The sequence below is a fragment of the Sturnira hondurensis genome, unplaced genomic scaffold (assembly GCF_014824575.4).
Source record: "Sturnira hondurensis isolate 20B ecotype Veracruz unplaced genomic scaffold, ASM1482457v3 Scaffold0016462, whole genome shotgun sequence".
Taxonomy (NCBI): domain Eukaryota; kingdom Metazoa; phylum Chordata; class Mammalia; order Chiroptera; family Phyllostomidae; genus Sturnira; species Sturnira hondurensis.
In genome coordinates, this window is record NW_028089093.1 from 5,413,684 (window position 1) to 5,441,429 (window position 27,746).

The 27,746-nt window shown below is 40.3% G+C and overlaps 1 protein-coding gene across 1 annotated transcript in view; it reads right to left on the reverse strand.

Moving 5' to 3' along the window:
• Nucleotides 1–27,746, reverse strand: part of GRM3 (glutamate metabotropic receptor 3) — a 207,537-nt gene that overhangs the window by 86,151 nt on the left and 93,640 nt on the right. Inside the window, exon 2 of the mRNA XM_037066140.1 lies at nt 2,243–2,854. Coding sequence (XP_036922035.1) covers nt 2,243–2,710 — 468 coding nt within the window. The 5' untranslated portion in view covers nt 2,711–2,854. The remainder of the gene's footprint in view (nt 1–2,242; nt 2,855–27,746) is intronic.

The window sequence follows — 27,746 nt, forward strand, 5'->3', positions numbered from 1 at the left end:
GGCCACAGGGAGGGGAGGCCATGGAGTTGGTTTTAGATGTGGCTCTTCCGCTGAGTTTTCCCAAAATTTTAGTGATGTTTATTGACTCTATTGGTCTTTGATGAGGTCTATTTCAATTGCTCTCATTTTTATCTCCTCAGCAACTTTTTAAGATGGAAGCTATTGTCCTTATTTTATAGGTAAGCTAGTACAAATTGGGATTGGAATTCAAACCCAAGTCTTTCTGATGCCAATATCTATACCATTTTTTCAGTAGAGCATAATCGTTTTCTGTTTATTTACTTACATCATGGAGATAAAAACTGTATCAGCATTTGTGATTTTTGGTGATATGAACCAGATAAATAAAATAATAAGCCAGGTCCTTTGATGATTAAGAGGTGACTTCTTCCCTTATGAACAAGGATTATAATAGTCCACATTTTCCCCCTAAAATAATCTAACCTCTTTTGACGAATGTATGGGTAATAAAAGAGTAAAAGTAGATTAAATATATCTATTTGCCTGGCAAAGTTTGTTAATTACTTTGGATGAATAGATATTTACACATCTTCTGTAGCATGCTATTTACTTCATTGGGAGAAACTAAGGTTAGAGGGCATATATAAAATCCTTTACTAGCAGTAATATTGGGTATAATATAAATATAAAATGGTTGGTATGTATCTGGTAAAATTTTTAGTGAAGTATGACAGATGCATATTTTTAATTTTCTATTCTCAAACAGCAAATTCCCTCTTTTGATCCAAGTATAGAAACAATGGCAACATTAACATGATACACTTTGAAATGTGCAATATTTTCTATCTAATGAAGTCAAAGGGTGTTTATGAAAAATTAATTATCTTAATTACTCATAATATGAGGGTGTGCTCTGAAGAAAGAAAGAAATTTTAGAAAGCTCATTCAGAACAGCATGGAAATGTACATAGACCTTCAAATGCTATGAATCTCTTACACAGAAATAAAGTTATTCCAATACCAATAGAGGCAATCTAAGTGGTCTCTGACATATGAAGACAGCATGAGTGTAATATGGCTTCCTCTAGTGCTTGGGGCTTTGATTATAGTAATTTGACAGGAAGCAAAGTATATGACTCCTAGAATCATAACGTTTTATTACTGTGACATTAATACTCTCACCAAAAAAGTATTGAACTTTGAGTAGCGTATAGAAATCATATGAGACAGTTGAAAGAGCCCCAAAGTCCGAGGTATCTAACTGAGTCCTAGTTCCTGTGCCACCTTAACAAAGAGAGTTTTAGGAAACCAGTATTTCCGGGGCTTGGGAAAATGAGACAGTTGAACTAGATGATTTCTCAGTTCATTTCCATCTCTAAAATTCTGTGACCCTGTAAGGGAGCATTGCAGAAGTTTGACTAATACATTCCTTCTTTCCCTAACAAAATCATGAGAACCAATTACCAGCTTTTCATTAATTTGAGTTGGGAGCTGAGTTGTTCCTTCTCTCTGTTTTGGTAGTAATTATCTGGCTACTCTGCATGCCTTTTCAGCTTTTCTACCACGAGGAACTGTTTATAATTTATCTCTTAGCAAAACTATACTTTAGTAAAAATTAGTGTGAAAAAAACAGAGTTCAGTGAAATTGTACCTTCTTATGTACAATTGATTGGATCAATGGCTTCAGTTCATTACTCCACCATATATCTACATCCTTGATGAGATAAACTTGCTGCATTTGTCTTGTGGGAAAGATATGTTTCCTTACTCCTTGATTCTGGGGTGAGCCCTGTGAGTTGCCTTGATACTGGGATGTTAGCAGATTGATGCATAAAGAACCTTGGAAGGAGCTTCTGTTAAGTTTGTGTTCGCTGGCACCTCTGCCATCACTCTTAGAAGATAAGCTTGGGCTAGCCCCCTGGTTCCAGTTAGAGGATAAGGGACAACTCGGAGCAGAGTCACTGCTAGCTGAACTCAGCCTTGATCAGCTCCCTCCTATTGATCTTCAGACTTGTAAACTATAATAATAATTAAGTTTTAAGTAAAAAAAATGGGGGTAGTTTTTATGCTGCACTAGCCACCTCATATACTTCTAAACAATTTCTATTGCTAGAGAACTGTTCTGTCTGCAAATCTATATTATCAAATACCCATAGATATGGACAATTACACTGTTAAAATCATCGATTGATGAAGTTATCTGGATAGTCTTTCTTTTGTTTTCCCCAAATGTAAAACGAAAGAGACGCAGTGTTTTAGCGGTAGCCCTGGCAGGTCTTACCTGTATGGAAACACTGCTGTACGAGCCGCCAATGACGCCTGCAATGAGCAGTGGGCTATTTTCTTGAATGGCATAGGATCCATCAGGACACATGTGCTCAGCTTCATCCACTTTAGTTAAAGATGCCCTGACAAATTCCAGTGATTGCTCTAATGCATAGGTATCCCTTGAGCATGTATCCAAAATGTGAACGCCCAGCTTCACTCCTGGTAGCAAGTAATTGTCTTTGTTGATTTCATCAATAGCAAACAACATGGCTTCCAGGCGTTGAATCCCGCGGTCTTCATTGATTCGCCCACATTCTTCAGTTCCGGTGCCTTTTTCATTAATAGGAAATAAGCCCCCTAACACAAGGTCACCTTCTATTTTAATCTCCTTCCTCATAAAATTATGGTCCCCTAAAGAGAGTAAAAATCCCTTTGAAAACAAAGCTAGGGTAAGAACTTGGAGTCTTGTCAACATCTTCATGAATCCTGTTTCTGTACCTCTTGGAGATATCAATGGACGGAACCAATGTCGCCCGCTAGTCCTCCTCTCTCATTTCCAAACTGGATTTTTGTCCTGTCCTTCACATAAGGGAGGAATAGACTAGCAGATCCTGTCACCAAATTCCTAGAGAGAGAAAAATTATATGAACAAAAATGGTAAGGAAAGCAACAGTAATTACGTTGATAGTCCCCATTCAGTCCTTGACAGGATAATGACTCAAAATACCATTTACTAACCACACACTGCACCACTGCACCAAGCACTCTCCCACAGCATCCTCACTCAGTCCTTACAACCCACTGTAATGCAGATCTTAGTGGTCCCAGCTCTCAGAATTGGTCACTGAGGACTGAAGAGATGAAGTAACTTGACAAAGTATACTTAGAATGGAGGTAGTATTCAGATTCTGGTTTTTCTAATGATGAATTTAGTAATTACTCAGCTACTGGTAGAGTAACAACTTAGTATGAGTCTTTGTCCCCTCTCTTTCAGCTACATTTATAAGCAACCCCCTTTTCACCCATTCTTCCCTCTTCAGTTGGAAGCCAGCAAAACAGAGTTGTAGCTCTGTCACTATTTCTGAGTTCCTACCACCACATCCCTGCCCTTCATCCAGAGATGACCCCTTCGAAAGAATCATCTGTAGCATTGTCTCCACTTCTTTTTATCCCAGGTGCTCTCAACCCACTGCACTTGAGATTCTTTCTTCACTGCTCTAACAAATGGCTTTGGAAAGGCTACCACTGATCTGCTAGTTTCTAAATTCCATATACCCACTGTAGTCTTCATTTTACTTGACTTTAACAGAAATCTTGACTGTCTTCTACCTGTTTGCAACTTTCTAGGTTTTTGTTCTCATGCTTCACTTCTGACTATACCTCAAATTCCATCGTTGAATACCTCCACCCCTACCCCTTTCCTGAGCTAGCTCCTCCAGTGTTCATAGCTTCAATCACCACTTAAATGACTCCTAGGTTAACTGCCTCCTAAACAGCTCTACACACATACCCCTCTGACACCTCCATGTATACCTGTCATAAACTCTCCCTTATCTCTGTGAATGAATCTTCTCTGTACCCAGGCCCTCAAGCCAGAAACCTATTAGAGTCCTCTGATTTCACCCTCTCCTATTTTCTTTCAATTGGCCAAGTTCCACAGGGTCTACCTGCTTAACACCTCTCAGAGCTGTCTCTCCTTTCCTATCCCCACTGTTCCAGGCTCTTATTATCTCTAACAGGACCATAGCAGTAGATTGTGAGAGAGGTGCTGCCAACCTCCAAAGCAAAAGGTTGAGAGTTTTATAACTCACAACCTCCTTTGTGAGTTATAAAAAGACAACTTTCTTCAAGTACTAAACTTTAAAAATTATTATTGCATAACATACTATATAGATGATGGGTAAAGAGTGATTGCTGGCCAGTGTCAGGCAACTCCTGACATGGTCTTTACATTTAGAAGACCCAGTGAGGGCTAGTGCTGGGGTTTGCATGGTAGATTGTAGCTCAAGGCAGTTCCATAAATTGAGCTTCTTTATACAACATGTTTTAGAAAATATGCATCTTTTAGGAAGCAGACAAGGTCCTGCTGTGAGGATTGTGTTTTTTGATGGCAGGCTAAGGCCTTTGACAATAGAAGTGCCAACAGGTAGAACTACGGAAATTATTTTGTGTGTATATGCAGGAGAAAAATGCTGCCTTTTTATTAGGAAGTTGCAGCTCTGGTGGGTCCCTAATAAACCAAGAGAAATATGTCCCCAAGTTGACCTACATTACTTCTAAGTTTTTGGATCTCTCCAAAATGCTTGGGTTGGTTTTGGAAACCATTGCATGCACACAAACCAATGGACCTACTATGGTACTGTTTGTTAGTTAGCTTCCTAGCACTAGAGAAAACTCTGGGCAACACACTCACTCTGCTTGCCCACCCTTCTTCCTCCTAGGTAAGTAAGGTGAGCTTATTTGACATCCAGAGTTAGATGAGAAAAGTGATGACTCAGACTCCCGGAACATCCCCTACCATACAGTTGTTCCCCCCTGTGTGTGTGGTGTAACATGCCGGTCTGCTCTCCTGCTTTTGTGTGTAATTGTGGATTGGTGAAGTGTTATGAAGGAGGGAGCTCTCCTGGCTGCTCCTCTACTCAGTCAGGATGCCTGAAAGCCATGCCACCTGTATGTTCTTGAGTAACTTAGCAAATGTTAACAATCTGAATAGTGTCCCATTGAAGGAAACACTCCGTCCAGAGCATAATCTTAACTGCTGCTCTGAGTGGCCCGTCTCCTGTTGATCTATATCTACTCTCTGTTGCCTCTAGGTTGGAGAATTGATGTATTCCTGCTCTATGACCTTTTCCCTGGCTAGTTCTCAAGTCTTATGTTCACTGTGCCCATCAACTTTGTTCCACTTCTGCTTTCAAACCTATGATTCAGCTATATTGAACTATGGTCAGTTTAGTGGACACCAGGCCATTGATGACCTTTTCCTTCTGCTCATATTGTTCCCTTGACTTAAAATGACCTTCTATGCCCATATATCTGCTACACATCTGATACAGATACAGCCAAGGTTGGGGGAAGGGATTCGGAATGGGGTCCAGAACTCAAGGTGTTTCCTAGAACTCAAGGTGTCTAGGAAATATTGGAGAGATGTATAAGATGTCCTCACCCCTTCCCCCCACAGGTGTGAGTTGGGGGAAGAGACACATGGAGCAGGAACGTGCAGGGCTGTTTTGTACAGCCATAGCCTTGCAGCTAATCCACAGCATGGTCATTTAACATATCTATAGCTTTTGATGTGTTGCTTAGATATGTTAAATAGCTGTGGCCATGCTTGGAGCCAGAGGATAGAAATGACTCTACACCAAGATGTAACTGGGAGGCAGGTCCCCCAAGTTACAGTGCCTGCATGGGAGCTTGGAGAAGATTTGCTCCATGACATGGGGCCGTACTTGCCAAGACTCACTATGGCAGCCCAGTAAATTTGTAATAATACAAGAATTCTGGGAGGTGTAACTGATTGTAGGAGGAGTTGGAAATGAGGGTACAGAGGAAGATTGGTGTGTGGATTGTAACCCAGACATGGCAGCCATTGGGGAGAGCACCACATGGCTTTGCCAGAGTGGGGACCCCCTCAGCTTTGCCATGAAAAGAGATCCACATGGTTTGGCCAGAGTGCAGACCCCCAAAGCTCTGGTGGAGGAAAGAACCATGCGGTTTTTGCCAGAGTGCAGACTCATGCAGCTTTGGTAGAAGAGGATCATGTGGCTTTAGGGTGTTTCTTTTGGTCACGTGGCCTGGGAAGCAGGAGAGACTTTGCCTGAAAAATGGGTACAAAGAACTCTTGCCAGTAGACAATGAGAAGGTGTCACATAGCTTTGGATTGATTAATTAGAGATCCTGCCTGGATGGCAACACAGCTGATGGTGACAGGAGTCTGGATCCCAGATATTTGCTTCTTTTCCCGAGTTATGGTACCCTGAATTAGGGCAGAGGGATAAGGAAGCACTGTGTGTATCTGTATTGATATTTTAAATGAAGATGTTAAGTCTTTAAGTCCTAAAGTTTAAGTCTACTTGAAGTCTGTATAGCATTAAATAAACATTTTCTTTCCTTTTCACAAATCCCTGGCATTGATAGATGTCTTTCCTATAGGGCAGCAGATGTAACAAACCTTGGCCCTGGTTGTTCTGTAACACACCCACTAATTTAAGACTCAATAGTCATAGTTGTGGCCAGGTAGCTCAGTTGGTTAAAATGTCATCATGATAGGCCAAGGTTGAGGGTTCGCAGGACAGGGCACATACAAGAATCAACTAGTGAGTGAATACATAAATAAGTGGAACAACAAATTGATGTTTCTCTTTCTCTCTCCCTTTCTTCCTCTCTCTCTAAAATCAATAAATAAAAATTTTAAAAAGGACTCAATGGTCACTACCAGGAAAGGCCAAGAATTCTTTCCTATTTTCCTTCTCCAGTGCAATTGTTTACTTCCTGCCGTAGCTAGTTCAAGAAATACTTGCTATTCCTATTATAGCTCATATTTGTTTCCTTATCTGCTCAATGGGAATGAATAAAATGGCACAGCATTTAGGATTTTTAAGGTCTGAAGAAAGAAACAAAACTATAAAAAACTAAGACAAGAATGAGTCCACTGTTCAACAGTTTTGATATTTCTCCCTTCTCATGTTAGCAGTGTCCCACAAAACCAACCTCCCACATTCTTTCTGTTCCTTTTGCATGGAGCAAGTGATGGGTTGTTTTCTTGAGACATACAAGTCCTCTGGGTATTGTTTTGTTTATTTACTTAGGTGTGAACCTCGGCCATGACGGCAGCAGTCTTTGGAATGCTCAGTGTCAACCCAAAACCTCTCTGGGAGATCGGCCACAGGGCACCAGAAAGGCTAACACTATGTTTTAAAAGTTGATTCTGTAGTAGAATTTTTTAAAATTTCATATTAATTTCTGGTCTCTCTCTGATCCTTATGTGCAATTCCCTTTGAAGCAAAAATGCCATGGAAGGTAAAAGACACCACAATCATTATCAGTAATGACGAAGAAGCAGAAATTTCTCTATAAAATAATTGTTTTATGTGCTTTATAAAATAGAGTAACTAATTAAAAGAAGATCATCAGCATAGCCTTACCATTTTGAAAAATGCAGGTATCTCTTGAATATGAACTTTGACTACTTAATGGGTAAAGATGACAGCATAGTTCATGGAAAGCTTAATTCTCTCTTGGGAAAATGCTCTTAGTCAAAGATGACTTCAAATGAAGCATCACATTACACTAGAAGGAATAATGTCCATCAGTTTGCCTGGTTCACAAGTAGGAGCTGCGTTTCATGCCTCTCTGTGTATTCAGGGACCAGCATAGTGTCTACAATCTAGAAGACACTCAAGAAATATTTCTTGAAGACACAATGATTATGTTTGTATGTGACTTTGCTATTTTATTTGTGACATAGGACATGGGAATTCGAGCAGAGAAATTGATTGTTTTATTTCATTACCTAGTTACTCATCCTACGTGCTCTTACCCTATTATCCTCCTTAATGATAGAACTGTCAAGAGGCAGAACTACAGGAATTACTTTGTATATATGTAGGAGAAAATGCTCCTTTTGTATTAGGAAGTTGCAACTATGATAAATCCCTAAAAAGCCAGGAGAAATGTGCCCCAAAGTTGATGTACATTTACTTAAGTTTTTGGTCAGGAGACTACTAAATTAGGCATATGCATATTATCTTATTTCAAAGTTTCAGAGATGCATTCACTCATCAAATATTTATTTAGTACCTACTATATGTGCTAGGCCATGAACTGGATACCGAACTGTCAACAAATGAATATTATCTGTGTTGTCAACATTGTAAATGCTTAGATATATTTATGTAGAAGTGATATAAAGGTATTAATATCTATTTCTAACAATCATCTTTATCGTTCATGAAAATCTTAAAAATAAGTATATCATAGAGTTTCTTTAACATGGTGATTGCCATTAAATGCTTGACCCCCATAGTAATTCATTACAACTTACATATATCATTCATTTAGAGATTAGATACACAGATCTTAAAAACAAGTTGATTGGCAAAAATATCATGTAAAATATTTTTCCTTTAAGTCCTCTGTCTGGGGGGTATCTTTAAGAAATATTTAATGTAGTCTTAGAGAATTACAAATTAAAAATCAATTGGAGTAATATTTAAATATAGTGTCTTAATATTTTCTCATTTACCTTTTCCTTAAAGCAGAATTTATAATGATTAAGACTGTAGGGACAAGCATAATTTAAAAATACTCAGCATTATTTCAAATGAAGCCTTAAGAAACTAAAAGAACAGGAAAATTTAAATTTAACAGTGACAAATAGACAAACATGCTTAATTCAATGCAACTGTTTATCCCTGTGTAACAGCTTATCGGGTTGTGGGAAAAGGCACCAACTACTTCTCTTCAGGGTCCTTTCATTATACATCAGACAGCAGCACATTCCCAGATAAACGGGCTCCCCACTGCAGCCACATTCATATGCAGCAAGAGAATTGCAGCTCTGCAGTCAAAGTTCTTCATTCCAGGGGGGACGATGAGTGATGTGTTAACCATAAACAAGCATGTGTAGCCCTCTCCATAGGCTACCTGCTCACCCATGTTTTATTAATCCATGAATTAATGGAATCTCAGAGGTTTGCTGTGAATATAACCCCTGGAATATGTGGGCAGGAAGCATGTCTATACTCTGCATATGCTAATGTGTCTTTTCCTTCATCTCTTGACTTTGCACAGGGACTTATTGTTGGAAGTAAAATCCAGTTTGACTCAATGAATAAGTAGTTTATCCCGGGGAGGTAAAATGTCAGAAAACTTGCCTGTTCTTGACTACAAATAAATCCTTAAGTTGCGGACGGGCTTCTGAGCCTGCACTCAAAGCCTGCACACCCAGCTGATCTGAAGAAAAGTTAGGGTTAGCACTAGCATATGCAATTTGACTGTAAATTTGATTACACTTTTTTTTCAGCTGCCAGAATTATAGGCAAAAAATAAAAGACTTGGCCCTTGTTCTTAGATGCCTCTTTCAATTGGGGAAACAGAGGCTATAGCTGAGCTGGTATTATGAATAGCAGAATGTCATCGCTGCCCAATTTTAACTCCTTTACTCTTGCTAGGAACAAAGATATTTTTTTCTAGAAGTCACTAATAAATTATTATGAATAGCCAACTATTTCAAATACAATCATTTTTAGGGGATCTAACTTAAAATGTCTACCCCCTGTGTAGCCTTCTACGTCACTCCAGCTGTAAGGGGCCTCTTCCTTTTCTAAATTCTCATGTAGTTTGTTTTATGTTTATCATGATGATCATATTTTGTTTTATGCTTATTTGCATAGTTTTTTAAAGTTGAAACTTAATAATGAAAAAACCCCAGTTTTTTCTTCTCCATTAGATTATAAGCTAATGGATATCAAGGACAATGCCTGAGACATTGATGTGTTTTCCACAGCGACTCACATACAGTTATCAAGTCTGGATTACATGATAAATTCCAAGTAGCATGAAAGTTTTCTAGAACTGGACAGGGCTTTGAAAAATTATTTGGAAATTCTATTTAAAGAATAAAGAAGATTGTTGAAAAGATCCATTTGAAAAAATGTTGTATAGTAGGTCAAGATTCAACTTTGGCACTAGAGAAATTCAGCTCAAATACCTCTCATCTTTGATGATGTTTAAAAAAATATATAAAGTAAAACTGGAAAACTTGAGAGCACTTGGAGAATTAGAAAGATTAGAACACACATCGTTGATCTGAGAGAGACCAGGGGGAGTGGAAAGCTACCTGCCAAACAGCAGGTCGAGTTCTTTGGAAGAATGAACAACAAAGCACAAGAGTGGAGGCCCAGCCCCTCGGTTAAGTTTCAAAGCTAGGGAAGAAAGTTCCGCGTTCTCTGAAATTTTTCTAGTTTAAAATTCTACCATGTATAACCAAAAAGTTAGTTCAAGTTGTGGAAATACATCGATCAGACCCTTTTTGGTAGCCTGTTTTATTCGTAGAGAAGGTGAAAGAAGCCCCAGAACCCTGTGCTGCTGACCGTGTCGAGGAGGGGGTGACTAACACTGAAGAGGGGGCACTGCCAATTTTGGTGATGAAACCAGAAGGAGATGGTGAGGAAACCAAAGGGAAAAATGCTCACATCACTATTTTGCCCTTGAATCTCACTCCCCCACCACATACACAAAGTCATCTCTCCCATTTCCTTTATTTTCTGAATTTAGAGGAAAGTGTTTTCACGAGGGAGGCAAACAGATTTACAATTGTGCTAAACTTTGGTCCTTAGGGCAATTGCTAGTAATTTACTTTTAATCAGTAATATGAACTTGGTCACTGTCCTCCAAAGTAAATTGTTATTTTTCTAAATGCCAACGTGCACAGTATTTTCCTGGGTGTGTGTGTAGGAGTGTGTGTATGTGTTGCCATCTCAGCTGTTTTTTCATCCTCAAGTTTCCTAACCTCATTACAAAGCCTTGGAGTTATTTAAATACAGTGCCTCCCCAAACTCCCTGCAGTCTACCTTTGTCCTTTTCCTCTTAGAAGCTGCCAAGTCTAATAGAAGTTACAGGTTTGTCAGCATGAACAGAGAGTACAGAAACCGGGTTTGTCAAAAGCTTTCTCTCTGGCTCTGGATGAAATTATAATGGAAAGAATGGAGGAATACTCTTTACTGGGAAACATTTTTACCTGTTGGCAATACAATCCATTAAGTGGCTATTATTAATACTTAATGTCTTGTGTATACATAGTCCATTCTCTTGAATAATGTCAAACTGTTTGCACAGTGAATTAACTCTTGCTGCTTCCTGGTGAGGAAGAATTACATTATATATTGCTGAAGAGAAAGAGAGAGAGAGAGAAATTGTCCATGGTAGTATTGGGAAGTAAATATAGAATTAGGATTTAAGAAGGTTTTTATTGTTATTGGCCAGTCAAGTCTTATAAAACAGAACATATGCACGTTTCTGCAAAAATATCACCCCCATCTTTCAGTTTTCCTCAGTAGGTGAATGGTAAAATATTTGAAATGGCACCATCCTTGCCTAGTGCTAATGAAGTCCTTAGAATATCTACAGACAGCTTCTGCTCCTGGCCATGTTATAGCAACTGGCATTGGACTTGCCCTCCTCCTGAAAATAGCTAAGAAACTGGACAAAACATGAAAGGCAAACTGTGATCCTTGAGACAAAGAAACACGTGACAGAAGCTGCACGGTTACCCTCGGAATGTCCCAATCTTCTGCAGGGAGGCGCTTCTCTTCCCCGAGGCAGTAGGAGTCTAGTTGGCCTCACTGCAGAGATCAGAGTTCTTGGGTTCTGAAGTGGTTGTGATTTTGGGGGCAGAAAGCTGTGCAGAAATAGTGGGCATAGCCGTTAGTCTGGATTTTCCCTTGTAGTTTGACTGATGAGCATCCCTTTCTAATGTTCCTCTAAATTTCCTCCCTTTCTAAATGGTAACCATGTTACCATTTCCTATTGGGAACCAACACCTGTGTTCATAAGGTGAGGTGACTCCATTCCTGGCTTAATAAGTGTCCTGTGACACACACGACTAACCAGAGTGTGATGTGTCCCTGTCTTACCTCTGCTGAGCCTGTGACCAAATCATTGCTGGTGAGGGTCAACCTGAGAACATTTTTTAGAACCCCCAGGAGAAAAGCATCCTCTTTCTGTTAGAGTGACTAAGAAAAATGGATGTAAGTCTAGAGCTCCTGGCAGCTGTCTTACCACCCTGAGGCAAGAGCCTGTCTGATGTATAGCAGAGAGAGAGAAACAGTGAAAACTGACTACAGGGAAAATGGAGTCACTCAGGCTCCCTCACCCAGATATCTGGGGAACTGGAACTTAGCAGTGTTTCTACAACTGTGTTTAAGGTCCCGCATGTGCAGAATCAAGGTCTGTTATACAACCAGTGATAGGCTATGTTGGCACCCAACTGGCTTTGTGTGCACTTAGTATGTAAGGGAGTCGGGACTTTCTGGTGTGACTCACGGCTTGTGTGCCCCTGGATCAGCCCACCCTGGAATAAAGGCAAGTCAGATAGCCAGATGGCTCGGCCAAATTTCTTCCATCTGCCCGAATGTCATGTGAACCTGCTCGGCCTTGAACAGTGACAATGTTACATATGCTGTTTATATATAATTATTTATATTGGACACTGACAATATTAGACATGCTATTTAATTCAGCTAAAATTTCCCAGTTATGTGAGACAATAAAGTCCCCTTTTTTGCCTAAGTCAATCTGAAGTCTGTTTTGCCTCACTTGTCAGTAAGTGATTCCTGAATAGAACCTCTCTTCTTTTCCCGTCCCTTTTCTTTAAAGATACTGAAATTTATTGGACACCTACTCAGTGACAGAAATTAGGATGAGTATTCTACATAGATTATTTTACTTAATTCTGTAACTTTTGCCTTCCCTGGTATGCCCTTCCACGGATGCATGATGCTGTCCTGCATCTCAAATGGCCTGAGGCTTCGTGACGGTTCGTTCTCATTGTGTCCCCCTCTTTATGATGGGCTTTCCCAGAAATGCAACTGCTCCAAAGTCATCTCTTCCTTCATTCTCTTATCAGATTCCTGTTTTCTCAACTCTCTTACTCATCACAAATGAAATTATTTGTTATATTAAGCCACCAGTTTTTTAATAAACTAGTGCAAATTAATTTGTGCCCATTTAGGGATGGCCACATTTTTAAATAGATCAAAACATTGGCTTAACAAAGAAGGGACATTTTTAATCAAGAAGTTTTATATACCCCAGCATACAGATAATGCACTATCATGGCCTACTTGATATTCTTCAAGTTATAGCAATTATGAACCCCATACTCAAATAGAAACAACTTGTATATATCAGACACTGTGAGACTATGGGCTTGAAAGAATTGCCATCAAATAGGCAAGTAAATGTCATTGATAAGATATCTCCAGCTCTTCTGGTCATTGACATGACTTTAAAATATTTTTTTAGTTCTGTTTTGTTGAAACTTTGGGGGAAAATTATTGGTGTACTTTAGTTGGCTGGTATGAGCTCTCAAGAGCCATTTATACGTATTTCTTCCCGAGTCTGTTTAATGGTGTCACACTGACAGCTTCAAATTGGCCACAGTGGGAGTGTTTATATTGTAGGAATCAACCAACATTAATAACCATTCCCCTCACAAGTCCTGAAGATCTAGTTGTTAAACATTGACCAGCACACCGCTGGTGGAAAATTTAACAATGTGGTCTTAAAATCGATTCCTAGTGATTCAAATGGGAAGAACCCAGGAAAGCAACATTGCATGGTGCTTTAGACCCATGGTTTTCTATCTGCAGGTCACAAGCTATTTGTGTGTCATGAAAAAATTAGTGATTTGTAATATGCAACTTAAAAGGAAATAGAAGAGTTAAAATATAATAGAAAATATCAGAACGCTGACCTAAGGCATGTAGTAAAGCTGAATATTATTTCCTAAAACATGTTGGGGCGCGTTTGTGTATGTATAAGTGTACGTTTTGGGTTACAAGGTGAAATAATTTCTTACTGCATCGCGGTCAAAAAAAAGTTTGAAACTCACTGTTCTACAAGGTGGGCTTTGTGGCCAAACAAATGTTTAAATCTGCTTCCTGACCTTGGCACATGATTGCCTTTCTGTGGCACATTTTATGTGTATGTAAAATGGAGACAACATTAATACCTATCTCATGGGGCTGTTTTTTAGGGTTAAATGAAATGGTTAATATGTAACAGTAGTTCAATAACTGTTAGCTGCTAGTAGAACTCTTGATAATGAGGATAATTTGATAATGGCCCCAATGACATTGAGGGGTATTCTGGACTCTTCGTATAATCACCTATAGTCCAAAATCACCGTTGTTTATCCCTAGCCTTTATTCCTGATTGAGCGAACAGAACAACCCAGTGCTAACCATCCAGCATCCTGCTTTTCTCCTGTCTGATTTTTAGGAGCTATGTGATCTTGGGGAATTGCTTGTTGTCTGAATGATGCAAAGTGGGGCCTAACGTCTAAGATGTTCAGTAAATTCTGGTGTTTATGGGTACTAAAGGCCATAAAATGCCAAGAGAAGATGGAAAGTGATCACTCAAGGAAAAGATGCAAGGTGCTCACAGCAAATTGATGTATTCTGTTTCTCTAGCAAAACATGTTTTCATCCCTATTCCCTTAATCCTCTCCTGTCATACCGAGTTTTGGTGGGAGGGGGCTGGGCACCTCTTGGTCTGAGTCCGTCTGAACAAGGACGTTAACTGACTCCTCTGCTAAGAGCAGAATATTTTCTAAGACACAGCGAGCCAAACTGTCTTATTTTTATTATCCCAAGACATTAGAGGCCTCAGCTACAGGGGTCTGGGCCCTAGTGGCTGCAACAATGATTAGACTTTAAATTCCATGGCAACTACTGGGCCTGTGCCAACAAGACTGGGATGCCTTCAGCCCTCTTCCCCAGTTCCCGTGTGTGTTTCAAGGAGAGCTGGTCCCTCTGTCTCAGTGCACACTCAGGTGTGGGAAGCTCCTAGCTGTAACTTGAAACACAGATTTTCAAAGAGCAGGGCTAATGTGTCTCTTGTACAGCTTGAACCTTTATGCTGGTTCTGAGTTTATCTATGTTTCTAAAAAGACCAAGAATAGCATAAAACTCTCGTATAACACAGCCTCAAGGTGTGGTTTCCTTTCTTTGTGTTACACCCAAGTTATCAGCATGAAATTATGGCACTCTGATGTTACACAAAAGCCCATTTCCCCAGGCAACAAAGGGAGATGGCAGACACAAAGGAGGGCATACTGTACGAAGCTGCTTATATAAAGACCCAAACCAAGCAAAAGTAATGTGCTGGAAGTCAGGACGGACTTCGGGCTGCGGATGTGGGGAGTTAGTGACTGGAAGGAAGCGTGCTTCGTGAGTACTGAGAGCGTTCCGCTTATGGATCTGGATTCCTGTTTCATGGGGGAAGTTTCAGCTTGTGAAAATACAATAAGCTGTGTAATTACGTATATTACACGTCAACAAAAAATTTAAAATGAAAAATCCAGGCGAAAGTGAAATAGGATGGCTAGCAGGCGGCTGAGTGTTTTTTAAAGATGGCTTTATATGACAAATTGGCCCCAGGGGTACTGGCATAAACTTGCAGCCATGGACTTATTGGGGACACTCAGCCTGATGAGAAATTCCCTTAACGTCTGGTGAGAGGCCCTGGTGTAAAATCAGCTTTGGCCATGCAGGGGCCTTCTCCTCATTATAATGGGAAGCCAGCCCCTTTGTTTGCCTTCCTCTGTCGAAGCAGAAGTCAGGAATCTGAGGTAAATGACAAATGCACCGGCCACAGCAGGTCGGAGGACCAGCACCTGTGACCTGCCAGGACAAGCTTGATGAGAATGGGAAGGTGAAAAGCGAGCTCCACCCAGAGAAGCTGCGCTCTGGGCCCATTCTCAAGTGCCAACCGCTGCGTTCACAGTTGGAACTCTGAAAAGTGAGTGGGATTGATCTTCGCCTTTAATATGTTCTAGAATTAGAGAAATTCTGTTTGATCGTTAAAAAACAATCACTATAGTATCTATTGTGTGCTGGGCCCTCTGACAGGTTCTAAGGACATAAGAATAAGTGGGACAGCCCTGGCTGGTGTAGCTCAGTGGACTGAGCGTGGGCCTACGAACCAGAGGATCGCGGTTGGATTCCCAGTCAGGGCACATGCCTGGGTTGCAGGCCAGTTTCCTGCAGGCCAACTCCCAGCAGGGGACACACGAAATGCAACCATACATTGATGTTTCTCTCCCTCTCTCCTTCCCCTCTAAAGATAAATAAATAAATAAAATCTTAAAAAAAAGAATAAGTGGGACAGCATCCCTGCTAAATACGGTAAAAAAAAAAAGGTGTTTTGGGACTATGTTAATCATCAAAAGCTAATTATGAAATTTATTTTGTGATAAACTTGACAAAGACCAAAGGCTTCTCTCTCATTGTCACAATTGTTTGCTTCTGCCATGCAGGTTGGGACGAATCACTGTTTTAAGGTAGGACGGGCAGCCCATCAGGCAGAGTCCCAAGTGCCACAGATGCCACTGCTCTTTCCAGATGTGGTTAATCTTTGAGTGCCACTATCCCACCCATGGGGATGTCTGGTGCCAATTTAGAGAACTGAGAAAGAGGTGCCCATGGAGATCGACTATCGGGCCTAAGATCAAAATGTCAGTAGGTAGCAGTCCCGAGAATACATTCCAGGCATCTGCTTCGATTGTCTTCCTCGTGCTTTCTATTTCTGGTTACAAGTCACTCTCTTATTGAAAAAGGTCACACACCATTGCATAGAAAGTTGGTTTTAATTATCCTTCCTGTCCCAGTATTTTAGGTACACATTTTTTCTCTATAATCAAGCTTTTGTCAAATCCTGGTTGTTGTTTTGATTGTATTTGGCTTTCTTTTCTTTGTTGCATCTGTTAGATCTTTATTTCTGACACTTTAGCCTTCTTCTATTTGGACTCCGCATACCTTTTCTTCTCTCCACTTGGTCTATTCAAGATACTGCTCTAACCTTGTATTATTCACCTGTGGTCACTTGAGCAGATTCAAATATCTCTTGTCACTTTAAATTTAGTCTTAGCATCACCGGTTTCAATCATTCTCTCTATTTAGTTCTTTCCTCTGTTTCTTTATATCCAATTTTTCTTAGCTCCTAGGAAACACGAAGATGATATCTTATGCTTTCACTTTTCATCCTTTTTTAAATCCTCACCTGAGGGTATGTTTATTGATTTTAGAAAGAAAGAGAGAGATTAAAAAACATTGATGTGAGAGAAAAAGCAATCAATCAGCCTCCCTCAGGGGCCCTGACCGGGGATGGCACCCACAAAACTTGGGGGCATAGGAAGATACTCGAACCAATTGAACCTCCCAGCCAGAGCTCTCTTTTTCTTCTTCTTTTTTTTTTTTTGCTTTTGATTGTAGAGAGAGGGGAAGAGGGCAAGAGATAGAGGGAAAGAATTATTGAAATGAAAGAAAAACATCAATCAGTTGCTTCTTGCACATGCACTGACCAGGGAACCAAACCCACAACACATTCCCTGACTGGCAATTGAACCTGCAACCTTTCAGTTTTAGGGGTGATATCAAACCAAGTGAGCCATGCTTGCCAAGGCTCTCTTTTCATTCTGAACTCAGCATATTTTTTCTAAGTCTGAACGCTCACCCAGTTGATTTGCCCATGGAATTAGTAAAGTCTACATTATTTGATTTGTCCATTGGTATTATTCTAGACAAAAGTTGTGCTACATATTTGGTCATAGTCTGTGTTGCAAAAGCATGGCATTGGTGACAAAGTGAACAGTGGTACACTTACTTGACGAGCTTTGAGCAAACCCATTACCGTAGCCAAACTTGTGAGTTCCTACAGATTTGTGTAGATTAGTATGATCTTGTCTTGTGATGGCTAATATATTGGTAGGTACTACATAGTGAGTGAAGAAATGTTTTCTTTATTTCACAGTTTGCAGTAAACCCTACTTTTTTTTTTACTAGATTCTTTATTCCTGAATGAAAAAAATAACATTTTTGAACTCACATGGAACTTGGTTTACATGTGCTCACTTACTCCTCCCAAGATTTCTGTTATAAATTGATGAGTAAAACTGGTTTAGTACTACTGACTCAAGACTCCTCAGTTACTGAGTAGTGAAGCAGATGTCTGATTCCCAATTTTTTGGCCTTTCTTTTATTACTCCCTGCTTTGGGGAATTGTATCTGTACCTCCCAGAAGACTCTGAAAGGGAGATAAGCAGAGCATGACATGTAGGTCACCTTCAGTGGCTTGTCTTTGTGGTGCTTCGCTTTCCCTGAACACATTTGTGTTACCTTTCCTTAAATCCTTCATGTATTATTGCCTCAAAAATATTTTGTCTCAGGTCTATACCCATTCCTGTTTAGTTTCAGGAGGCCCTTTCCTAGGCCATGACACTTGGAAGTGATTCTAACTAGGGAGGGGAACTTGGAACAAGCATTTGTTTCCACACCTGACATCCATTAGCTTTCTCATCAGGGCTGTCTTTGGAGCCAACTCCATCCACTGTCCATGTGTTTTTTTCACTGTGGCTTAGCACAAGACATTTACACCTTGCTGTTTAGCATACATATGGAGTAATAACCTTGGGGAATTTCCAAAGCCCTGAACTGCAATTCCTGTGAAATTGTAGGCAAAATTAGCTCAGTAGTATGGATGTGGAACTAGCCAAGCATCCCCCTCCACAGCCTACTAGTGACCCATTTCACAACAGGAGAGCTGCCACTTCATGGGGCCTGTGGCGGGACATGCAGATGTTACCTGAAGGATGGCATTTCACAAGACACCCAGAGGAAAACTGAATAACCAAGGGAAAGCAGATTTTGTTTTAAAACATTTTTCTTCACTAGGTAAAAAACTTGTAGTGGTAGTAAGAATTAGAAAATGAGGTCTGATTTTTTTCCGCTGAGAAATAGCACTTCATATTGTAGTTAAAACTGCAAAAAGTGAGCATATGGATTTCCTTATGATGTTGCATGGACTTTACATGAAATGTAAATGTAAATGTGAATGTCCTTGCTTAGAGCATTAGCATCTGAGCATGTTAAATGATGTATATGTGTTGATCAAAACACATTCTTAAACATTTGCTCGCTAATACTCTTCTGGAATGTGTTTTATTAGAGCTGTGCAGGCTTCACATATGGGATGCTAAGAACAATGACAGTATCTTTGACATGTGTGCTAAAAGGAGAAGGTAAAGTTTGGGGGGACAGGGAGTTGATTTCATGACAACCAATGAAGAATAGAATAGGAACCTAATGCTATGAACATTTTCACAGTATATCTCTTTTTTTTTCTCTCCCAAGGATATGCTTACTGATTTTTAGAGAGAAAGAGAGAGAGAGAAACATCAATGTGAGAGAGAAACATTGATCAGTTGCCTCCTGTATGCACCCTGACTGGAGATGGAACCTGTCCTGATTGGGAACCGAACCTGCAACCTTTTGGTGTACAGATGATGTTCCCAATGAGCTGCAGAGCCAGGGCCACAGTATATATCTCGATATATGAATTCCATTGCCCCTTTCTCCATACAGTCACTATCCTCTGCATTACAATTAAATGTGTTCTTGTTTTTAAAATCTGAATATATATAGATTATAAGATGTGTTGGTAGGAAAGCCTTAGATATCATACAGCCTAACCCTTGATTTTCTCCATTTTCATATGACAAATCAGAGTCCCATGGAATAGGGTGGCCCTTAAATTGGGTCTTGCTTTAAAACCTAGTTAAGGGCTCTTGCCTTGGATGAAATCTAGTCTGCATGTAGTACATATTTGGGAACATCTGGGGATGCTACACACTTTTTTTTTCTGTTACTTTCCCCCAAATGATTTGGAATTCCTGCTGATATTTTCTTTCCATTAGACAACGTTGTCCCTTCCTGAGGGGACAATTAGTTAAAGAGTGAGGGATACTGGCATGAGTTAGCCAAGGTAGAGAAAGGTATTCTATTGTTTAATCACAGGGATTGATAGCAGCCAGCTGCGGGGAATGTGAAGAGTGTGTTGGCCACATGCTGCTGCTCTGAGAACAATGGTGAAAAAGTGAAAGGTTAAAACAAAAGCACAAAGCAAAATAATAGGTGTATCCGTAGGCTGTCTCCTGCCAGGTGAGAGGAAAAAAGGAAGAGCGTCTCCCCGAGGAAGGTAAGTGCTCCAGTCTACTGAGCTTTTGAAAGAGGAAAAGTTAACCACAGGGAGACAGGAAAAGCAACAGTGGAGAGGACCAAATACGAATGCTAAGTGTTTCCTAGCATAAACGTTAGCTCCAGGCTCTGCTGTTTAGTGGGGTGTGAAATCACAATTAACAGAGCAAGGGTTTTGTAAGTGAGCTGAGGCTGCTTCAAATTACATCCTGCTATTAGCTGCTTTTAGAACAACCACACTGAATGATTCCATGTTTATTGGACTGTGATATGGTCTTGAAGAAATCATGAATAAACACAGTCGATTATAGTTACACTTACTGTGTTGGTATGTCAGATCCTAACTATTTAGGTTGTTTCCCAGTGTGAGGCAGAAGCAAGAAATGGGTAGAGTCGAGGGCAACCAGAGCAGCTGGTTCCAAGGTATTCCAACAGAGCTTTCCTGGGGTGTTCATTTAACCATTTGTGTACTTCTGTTAAGCTTATATCTGGACTTAACTCATTGTGGTTTAGGCTAAACCTTTCTATATCTAGTGGTGTAGACAAATGAGTGGGAACTCAGAGAATACACCTAACCTGTAAGGAGAAAAGAGGCTTTGATGCATGCAGAAGATAAAAGGTATTAAGTATCACAATTGCCCACGTAATAGCCTTTTTATGAACTCATAGAAAATGTGGCCTAAAATATAAAAAATAAAGCCATGTCAATTTTCTTCTCCTAAAACAATTGCTTTGAAATCCTTTTCGGCCTCTGAGATACTAGACAGTCCATTATCATTTATATTTTAATACATACTAGTTAGGGCTTAGAAGTTATAATAGAGAGCATATTTTGTAGATAAAACATTGTTTTGTTGAGTGTACAGAAACTTAGTTAAGCTGATGTGACAGCTTAGTTTTTACCACTTGGTTCATGGGTGGTCTGCTTAATTTTTTCTCAGGGTAACTGGATGTGTAATGGAATCATGGACACTTACATGTGGAAGTGAATTTATAAACTGTCTCTTTCAGCTCTGAGGGCCCAGAGCAGTGATTGGTCTTTCTACATTATTAAATTCTTTGCAACCAGAGCCAGGACTAGAGAACTCAATTTATGACTCCGAAGTCCTCTTTAAGTATGTTGGCTGCACTGAAAGGTGTCAGTAGTCTTGGCTGTATCCCATCTGCAAATCAGTATGGAGTTGACATTAGAATCTGAAGCCAGTGTAAGACACACGGCTCCTTTCAATTTTTGTGAGGCCAATATTGCATGGTGTTTGCCAGTCCTATTATTCAAAGAAGCTGATTCCAAATGGTCTGCTTTTCCCGAGAATCACTAAAAGTACCACTGGATCTCTGTCCAATATTCCCTTTGAGTGAAGTAATACAAGCTCTTTGAAATCAACTTTCCTGATTTTGGCATTAGAAAACGCAGCAGGCTTGGAATTCATCCTGACCTAGAAGGTGAGACAAAGGTGATGAGGACCATGGCTGGATTCCGATGAGTTACATGGCCTAGAAAGTGTCTGAGCTTTAGTTTCCCAGTCTGTAGAACAAAGGGATGGAACTGAATGCTCTCTAAGGTAATCTCTAACTAGCATTTTATTTTCATTCTAAGTTTTATGTTGACAAATATTTCTAGAATTCTGTCAGTCTATTGGACTTAGTAACAATCTCCTTTCTATTGAAGTCATTCATTCTCTCTATATATGTGTATATGCATGTGTGCATATGTGTGTATACACACATACATATAATATATATGTGACCCTCTATGAGTCATAGATTTGGTTTGGTTTCCCAGGGGTAGGGATATGTTAGACCCATCCTGCCATTCTTTCTCATTTGTCTACCCACTTCTCCCAAGGAGAGAACACAGATGAATTAGTCATAAAATAAAGATTAGAGAGGCAGATATGGGAAACATTAGAAAAATACGCTGAGGAATTAACTCAATACTATTGAAAGATATTTAATGTTTGCTGCCTACCTATAAGAAGCTTTTTATTTTTGCAACATTGGAAAAAAAAAGGGAGAAAAAAAGGAAAAGAAAAATTCTTATTTAAAGCCTACTTTGTTTGAAGTGTGGAGCTAGACCTATGCAGACAGTTCTAACTTGGTCCTCTCTCTTATTGTTCATTTAAACCAACCTTGACCGGTGTGCTTATGTGCCAGGCAGTCAGACGCAGAAATGAGTGGAATAGACACAAGCTTTTCTCACGGAGGTGAGCTCACTTCATCGGGTAAATATATATCATCAACTTTAGACAAAAGCAGTTCTCCTGCTTTTGTAAAACTATAGATTTTTTAAAGAAACTTTGAAAAAATGTGTCCCTTTTGGAAAAAATCCTCCCTAGCCATGAATGTAAAAATAATTGGATATGTATACACATTTTGCTATAATGACGATATAAAATATTTTGTCCAAAATTCTGTCACTCCAAGGATCCAAATTCTTAGTGTTCTAAGTTCTTGGTAAGCAGTTCTTCAGGAAGGCATTCATGCCATATTGGAAGAGGGAGGCCAAGTGATTTCTCCAAGGTCACAGACTAAGGTGGCAGTAAGCCCTGGATCCCAGGTGTCTGCGGATGTCTGGCAAAGATATCTGGTTATACTTTTTTCCATCTTTCTGATGGTTTAGTCAGATTTTCTGGTGTCTAAGTTTCCAGGTTTGGAGGGTGGCATTGTAAACCTAGGCCTGCCTTCTCCAGGGTGGGCCAGTACTGAAATGACAGAGGCCTCTCTCTCTGGTTGTGGGCCAGTGCCCCCCTCTACCCTGGCAGCATGCTCTGGGTAATTAGATAAAGCATACCTCCCACTGCCCTCAGGGTCTTTGGGTGCACCTGCCAGGTCAAACGCACTTTATCTCAGCCAAGCATTGCCTGTCCCTCTGCTGTGGCCAAATGCCCAGACATTTTGCTGTTGTTGAACAAAGCCAAGTGAAGAAGAAAATGACCCAAATGCCAGCACTGGGACAGTTATGAGGTCTAAGGGAAATTTCCATAAGGTAACATATGCAAATGAGAAAGCATCGCTTTTCTTCTCATAAATCAGCCTTGTCACACAGTCCATGAAATGCCAAGACAGCCACTATACCCACATTTGGCCACAGCAAAGGGAACCAACACTGGCAGTTGGCTAGGGGCCCAAGGGCCTGGGCAGGAGGAATACAGCGGAGCCCATTTCTTCTGCTGCTGGTCTCAATTCTGAAAACTTCCAAGAGTGGTCCCCTTGTGTCTTTGTCTTTACCCTTGTTCCGGTCCCCATCCTGGACTTCCTTTAAGTTTTTTAGGAGCTTACACTCAGCTCCTTATTCATCTGTTCCTGTCCCAGAAGGTTGACACACGCAGTAGACATTCAAGATGTCTTACTTCCAAGATGGCAGTACTCATCCACACCCTCATGTTGCAGATATGGGAGCAGGAGGTTGGAAGCTTCTCTGATGCCCTAGTGGAACCTAGTGAAAACCCGTGGCAAGTGGTCTACTGGGGAATATGTACGATACCTGCTCTGAGCCTCCTGCCCCTGTGGGCAATATTTCCTCTTGGTGAGAAGCTCTTTATGGTCTCCACTGTAGAGTAGAATCGATAGCATAGCCCTCTGCAACTTTTTCCAGGGCCCCAAAGTATCTGGGAGAAACACCAATATTTTATTAGAATGCTACAGAGGGCAAGAGTTTCTGCACTGTACATCTGTGATTGCACTCCTTAAAGGAACGCTTTAGCATTATCTATCATGATGCTTGGGTCAGCCTCAGCCATAAGCATCCTCCTCCTGGGGGGAAGTGAGTTAGTTGTGCTGCCGGTGAAAATGTAAAAGGCAGAGCCCCTAATGTGCTGGGGGGCTTTTGGTAGTGGACTTACAGGGAGAAGAGCTAGGTTGGGGCACTAACATTGTGAAGTTGCTTTGGGATCTTACACAACTCTGTGTTTCAGTTTTCTCATCTGTAAGATAAAGCTAATATAGTAATACCTACTTCACAATGTTGTATGTGAACTCAAATGAGATATGCTTGTAGACGTGCTGTGTAAATTATATAAAACCTTACAGTGGAATATCTTCTTATCATTGTCTTAGCAAGCTCCCATACTGAGGAATTGCATATAAAAGTGGTTTGGGTCAGACATGAAATTAATTAATGCATTTATATATATATAAAATAAATTTGGAGGAGGTGCTAATCACTCCTTTCTAGTTTGTAGAGACCTTGATCCCCAGCCTCTAATTAAGTCTGCAAGCCTATTAGATTTATTCTTTATACATTAAGTCTCTTATTATAATATAAATTCCACTGGCAAGAATATATCATGAACTTTTTCTTCCAATCAATAGAGGACATTTTAGATATCTGGGGTGAATAGTTGCTATAACAGCTCTAAGAACAAATCTTGGCAACCTTCTAATTTGCCCTTGTCACAGGGATGAGGTGGAGTCAGGGCTTCAGACTGAATCTCAGAATAAGAACAATATATGCAGCTTCAAGGAGAAAGAAATTTGAGACATGAACACTGTTTTTGATAGAAACAAGATTAACGACCATAAAATTGATGAATTCTCTTCACCTGATTGTAGTTTTCTCTCAGTGCTTCAGAGAATATGCTTTCCCGAGTCCCCTAGGTGTGTCTCTGTGTGTGGCTGGGGACAGGACGCATTGTGGATGGCAGTACCGTGGGACTGGGGCCTCACCTTGCCAGTTTCTCTCCAGAACATCTAATTCAAGCCCCAAAGCAGAGAATGTTACTTCAATCTTTCTGTTGCTTTTATTTTCCATTACCTGACATTAAAATATATGCAGAGAGGGGCCACTCCTTATCTTCCTGCATAAAACATGTAAGGCTATGTAATTTTAATCTTCAAAATAAGGAGGGCATGTAGCATGATGTAAGAAGGAGTGTCCTTCCTTCGCAGGCAGACAGACTTGGGTTTCAGTTATGCCTTTATGACTCTAAGCTGTTTGACCGTGGGTCAGTTATTTAACATTTCTGAGCCTTAGTCTCCTCATCTGTAAAGTGGGGATAATGTTATTGACCTCTGATTATTCTTGTGATGTTTAAATGAGATAATACATTCAGAATGTCTGACACATAGGAAGTATCCCAAGCTGCTCCCATTATCCTTTTACAATTCAGAGCTGTAGGAATGGTGAGAGGTCTCAAAGAGGAAATAGAACTGAGTTCCCTTGACCAATGCAACACTTTCCCTAAGGTGCTTCACAAAGCTCACCCTGACTCACAATATATATCTCTTACTGGTGTGGATTTGAATGAGAATCTTGCCTTAAAGAAATCTTTGATCAAAACACTTCAGTAGCTCAGTGTCCTACCTAAGCATACCTAAACTCTTCTGCCAGTTTCTCAAGTTCTTTTATAATCTTGTCAACTGGATCTACCCAGCCCCATTTCTTACTGTTCTCCACAAATCTCCCTCATACATCTATTCATTGGTATGGCAGATTGTATTTTCCAAACATATTTACAGTCCCTACACTCTTCTAGAATCTCTCTCCTAAACAGGCAGAGCCTATTGTCTCTCTCCCTTGAACCTTGGCAGGACTTTGTGACCTCCCTGTGAATAAATGAAATGGATGTGCCAGCTGCTGTGTGCCCTAGTGATGAGGCTGTAAAAAGTGACCAGGCTGTCTGCTCCTGCTGCTTTCTCTTTCTCGGGATGCTCACCTTTGGAGCCCAGATACCTTGCTGTGAAGGCTCTAAGCAGCCACGTGAAGAGGCCATGTCTAAAAGTCTAGCTGGCAGCCCTTAGCTGAGATCCCAATGGACATCCAGTATCAACCATCAGATATTTGTGAACCAGTCTTCAGGGGATTCCAGCCCCCAATCTTGAGCTGCCCAGATACTGAGTGGAGGAGAAATGAGTTGTCTGTACCAAGCTTTGCCTAAACTGCAGCTTCATGAGAAAAATCAATGCTACCATTTCAGCTAGTAAATGTTGGGGTGCTTTGGGGTGGATCTACAACAATAGATCATTGAAATGACTGGGGGGCACTGTTTTCCCTTTTCATTTACAGCTTTTTGGGGGGTGAAAGCCATTTCTCTAGCAATCATCTAATCCAGTAGTTTACAAACAATCTCAGAACCCAATTTTTGGAAAAGAGATATCCTGAGCCCTTGTTCTTGTGATTCTGATGAAAAAGATCTAGGGTGGTGTTGAGGAATATAGTCAAAAGCCTTTTGGTGAGTAACTAGATTTGGAATCCACTGATAAGAGATCACTCTTCTAATCCTAAAGATGAAATAGGATTAGGATGAAATCCTAAAACCAGAAACAGGCACAGACGCAGGAATGAACTTGTTTTGGGTAGCAGAGCAAATGAGCAGAGCTGTAGGTGGAAGTCATCTCTTCTGTTTCTCATGCCGGCTCGTCTTTGAAAATACCTTTTTTCATAGATAGCTCAACATAGTTGGTTAGAGGTATTAACTCACATCTGGCACCATCTACTCTTCAGAGTAACTCTACAGAACATCTCTCTCTGCCCCATCTCTCTCATAACACAGACTATTTTTTTTTCAAGTGGATGAAATGTTCTGATGCTTTTCAAGATCTGGGGTAGGAAGGGCTCAGGAAGGCACTGCAGGAGGGATAAATGGTGGGATAGAGATGACTGTTCTCTCTTTGCCTGACTGCCAAGGTCAGTCCCCCAACACACACATGTTTCTTCTTTCATCTGCTTGCAAAGGCTGAGTTAGACATCAACTATAAAGGTTGAGCTCTACATCTCCAGCTGACATGCTCACAATGTGCTCAAGAGTAAAGTGCCACAGGGAAAAATGGATGAGGTAGAAACCATTTCCATTGCGCTGGGAGGAAGGTGACAGATCGATCAAGGGAGGTTGTGGATGAATGAAGTTAGTGAGCTAGAAGTCCTTCCTTGCAAAGGACTCCTTTATGCTCTTCCATGTTGTCAGCTAGTTATAGATTGATTTTTGAAATGAACCAAGAATTGTTCAGTGTGTTGCTTCACCAAAATCAACTCTCAGCCTCACTCTGCCATAATTTGAGTTTTAAACCTTGAATTATTTTTGGAATTTCCCTATGGACTTTTTATTTTTATTCATTTAGTTTTGGGGTTACACACTTTTCTCTGAAACTTGATGTTTCAAAAAGCCCAAGAGAGAGATTTATCTTTTTATTTTGGTTAGGGTTTATGTTTTTCACTGGCAACTGAGCCTGCCATTTGAAAATTTTTCTTTTGTCAGAAATTCTTGGCCCTGGCTTGTGTAGCTCAGTGGATTGAGTGTGGGCCTGTGAACTAAAGGATCACAGTTCCATTCCCAGTCAGGGCCCATGCCTGGGTTGCAGGCCAGTTCTTAGCAGGGAGTTCGCAAGAGGCAACCATACATTGATATTTCTCTCCCTCTCTCCTTTCCTTCCCCTCTAAAGATAAATAAATAAAATCTTTAAAAAAGTCTTGGTCTTTAAATACATGTGGTTTCATTTTTGAACCAAGAGAGTATTGCTGTGGGGTATTGTAGCTCATCTTCTTCCACTTGGTCTTGATTTCTCAGGTTGAGAGAATATGAGTTACCTGGAAAGAGTTGCTCTAAGGACAAGTTACAGTTACTTCTTCCTCCTCAAAATGGAAGCTAGAAAGATGGAATGGTCAACAGAGCTCATTAACTACCTCCCCTCCTCTGTTGTTACTTCACAGTTGGGAATTTCCCTCATCCCTCAGTTTGTAATATTTCTCACTTTATATTTGGCTTGCTTTTCTTCTTAATTTATATTTGGTTGATATTTTTCCTGATTGGTAAGCTTTTCTTACTTACA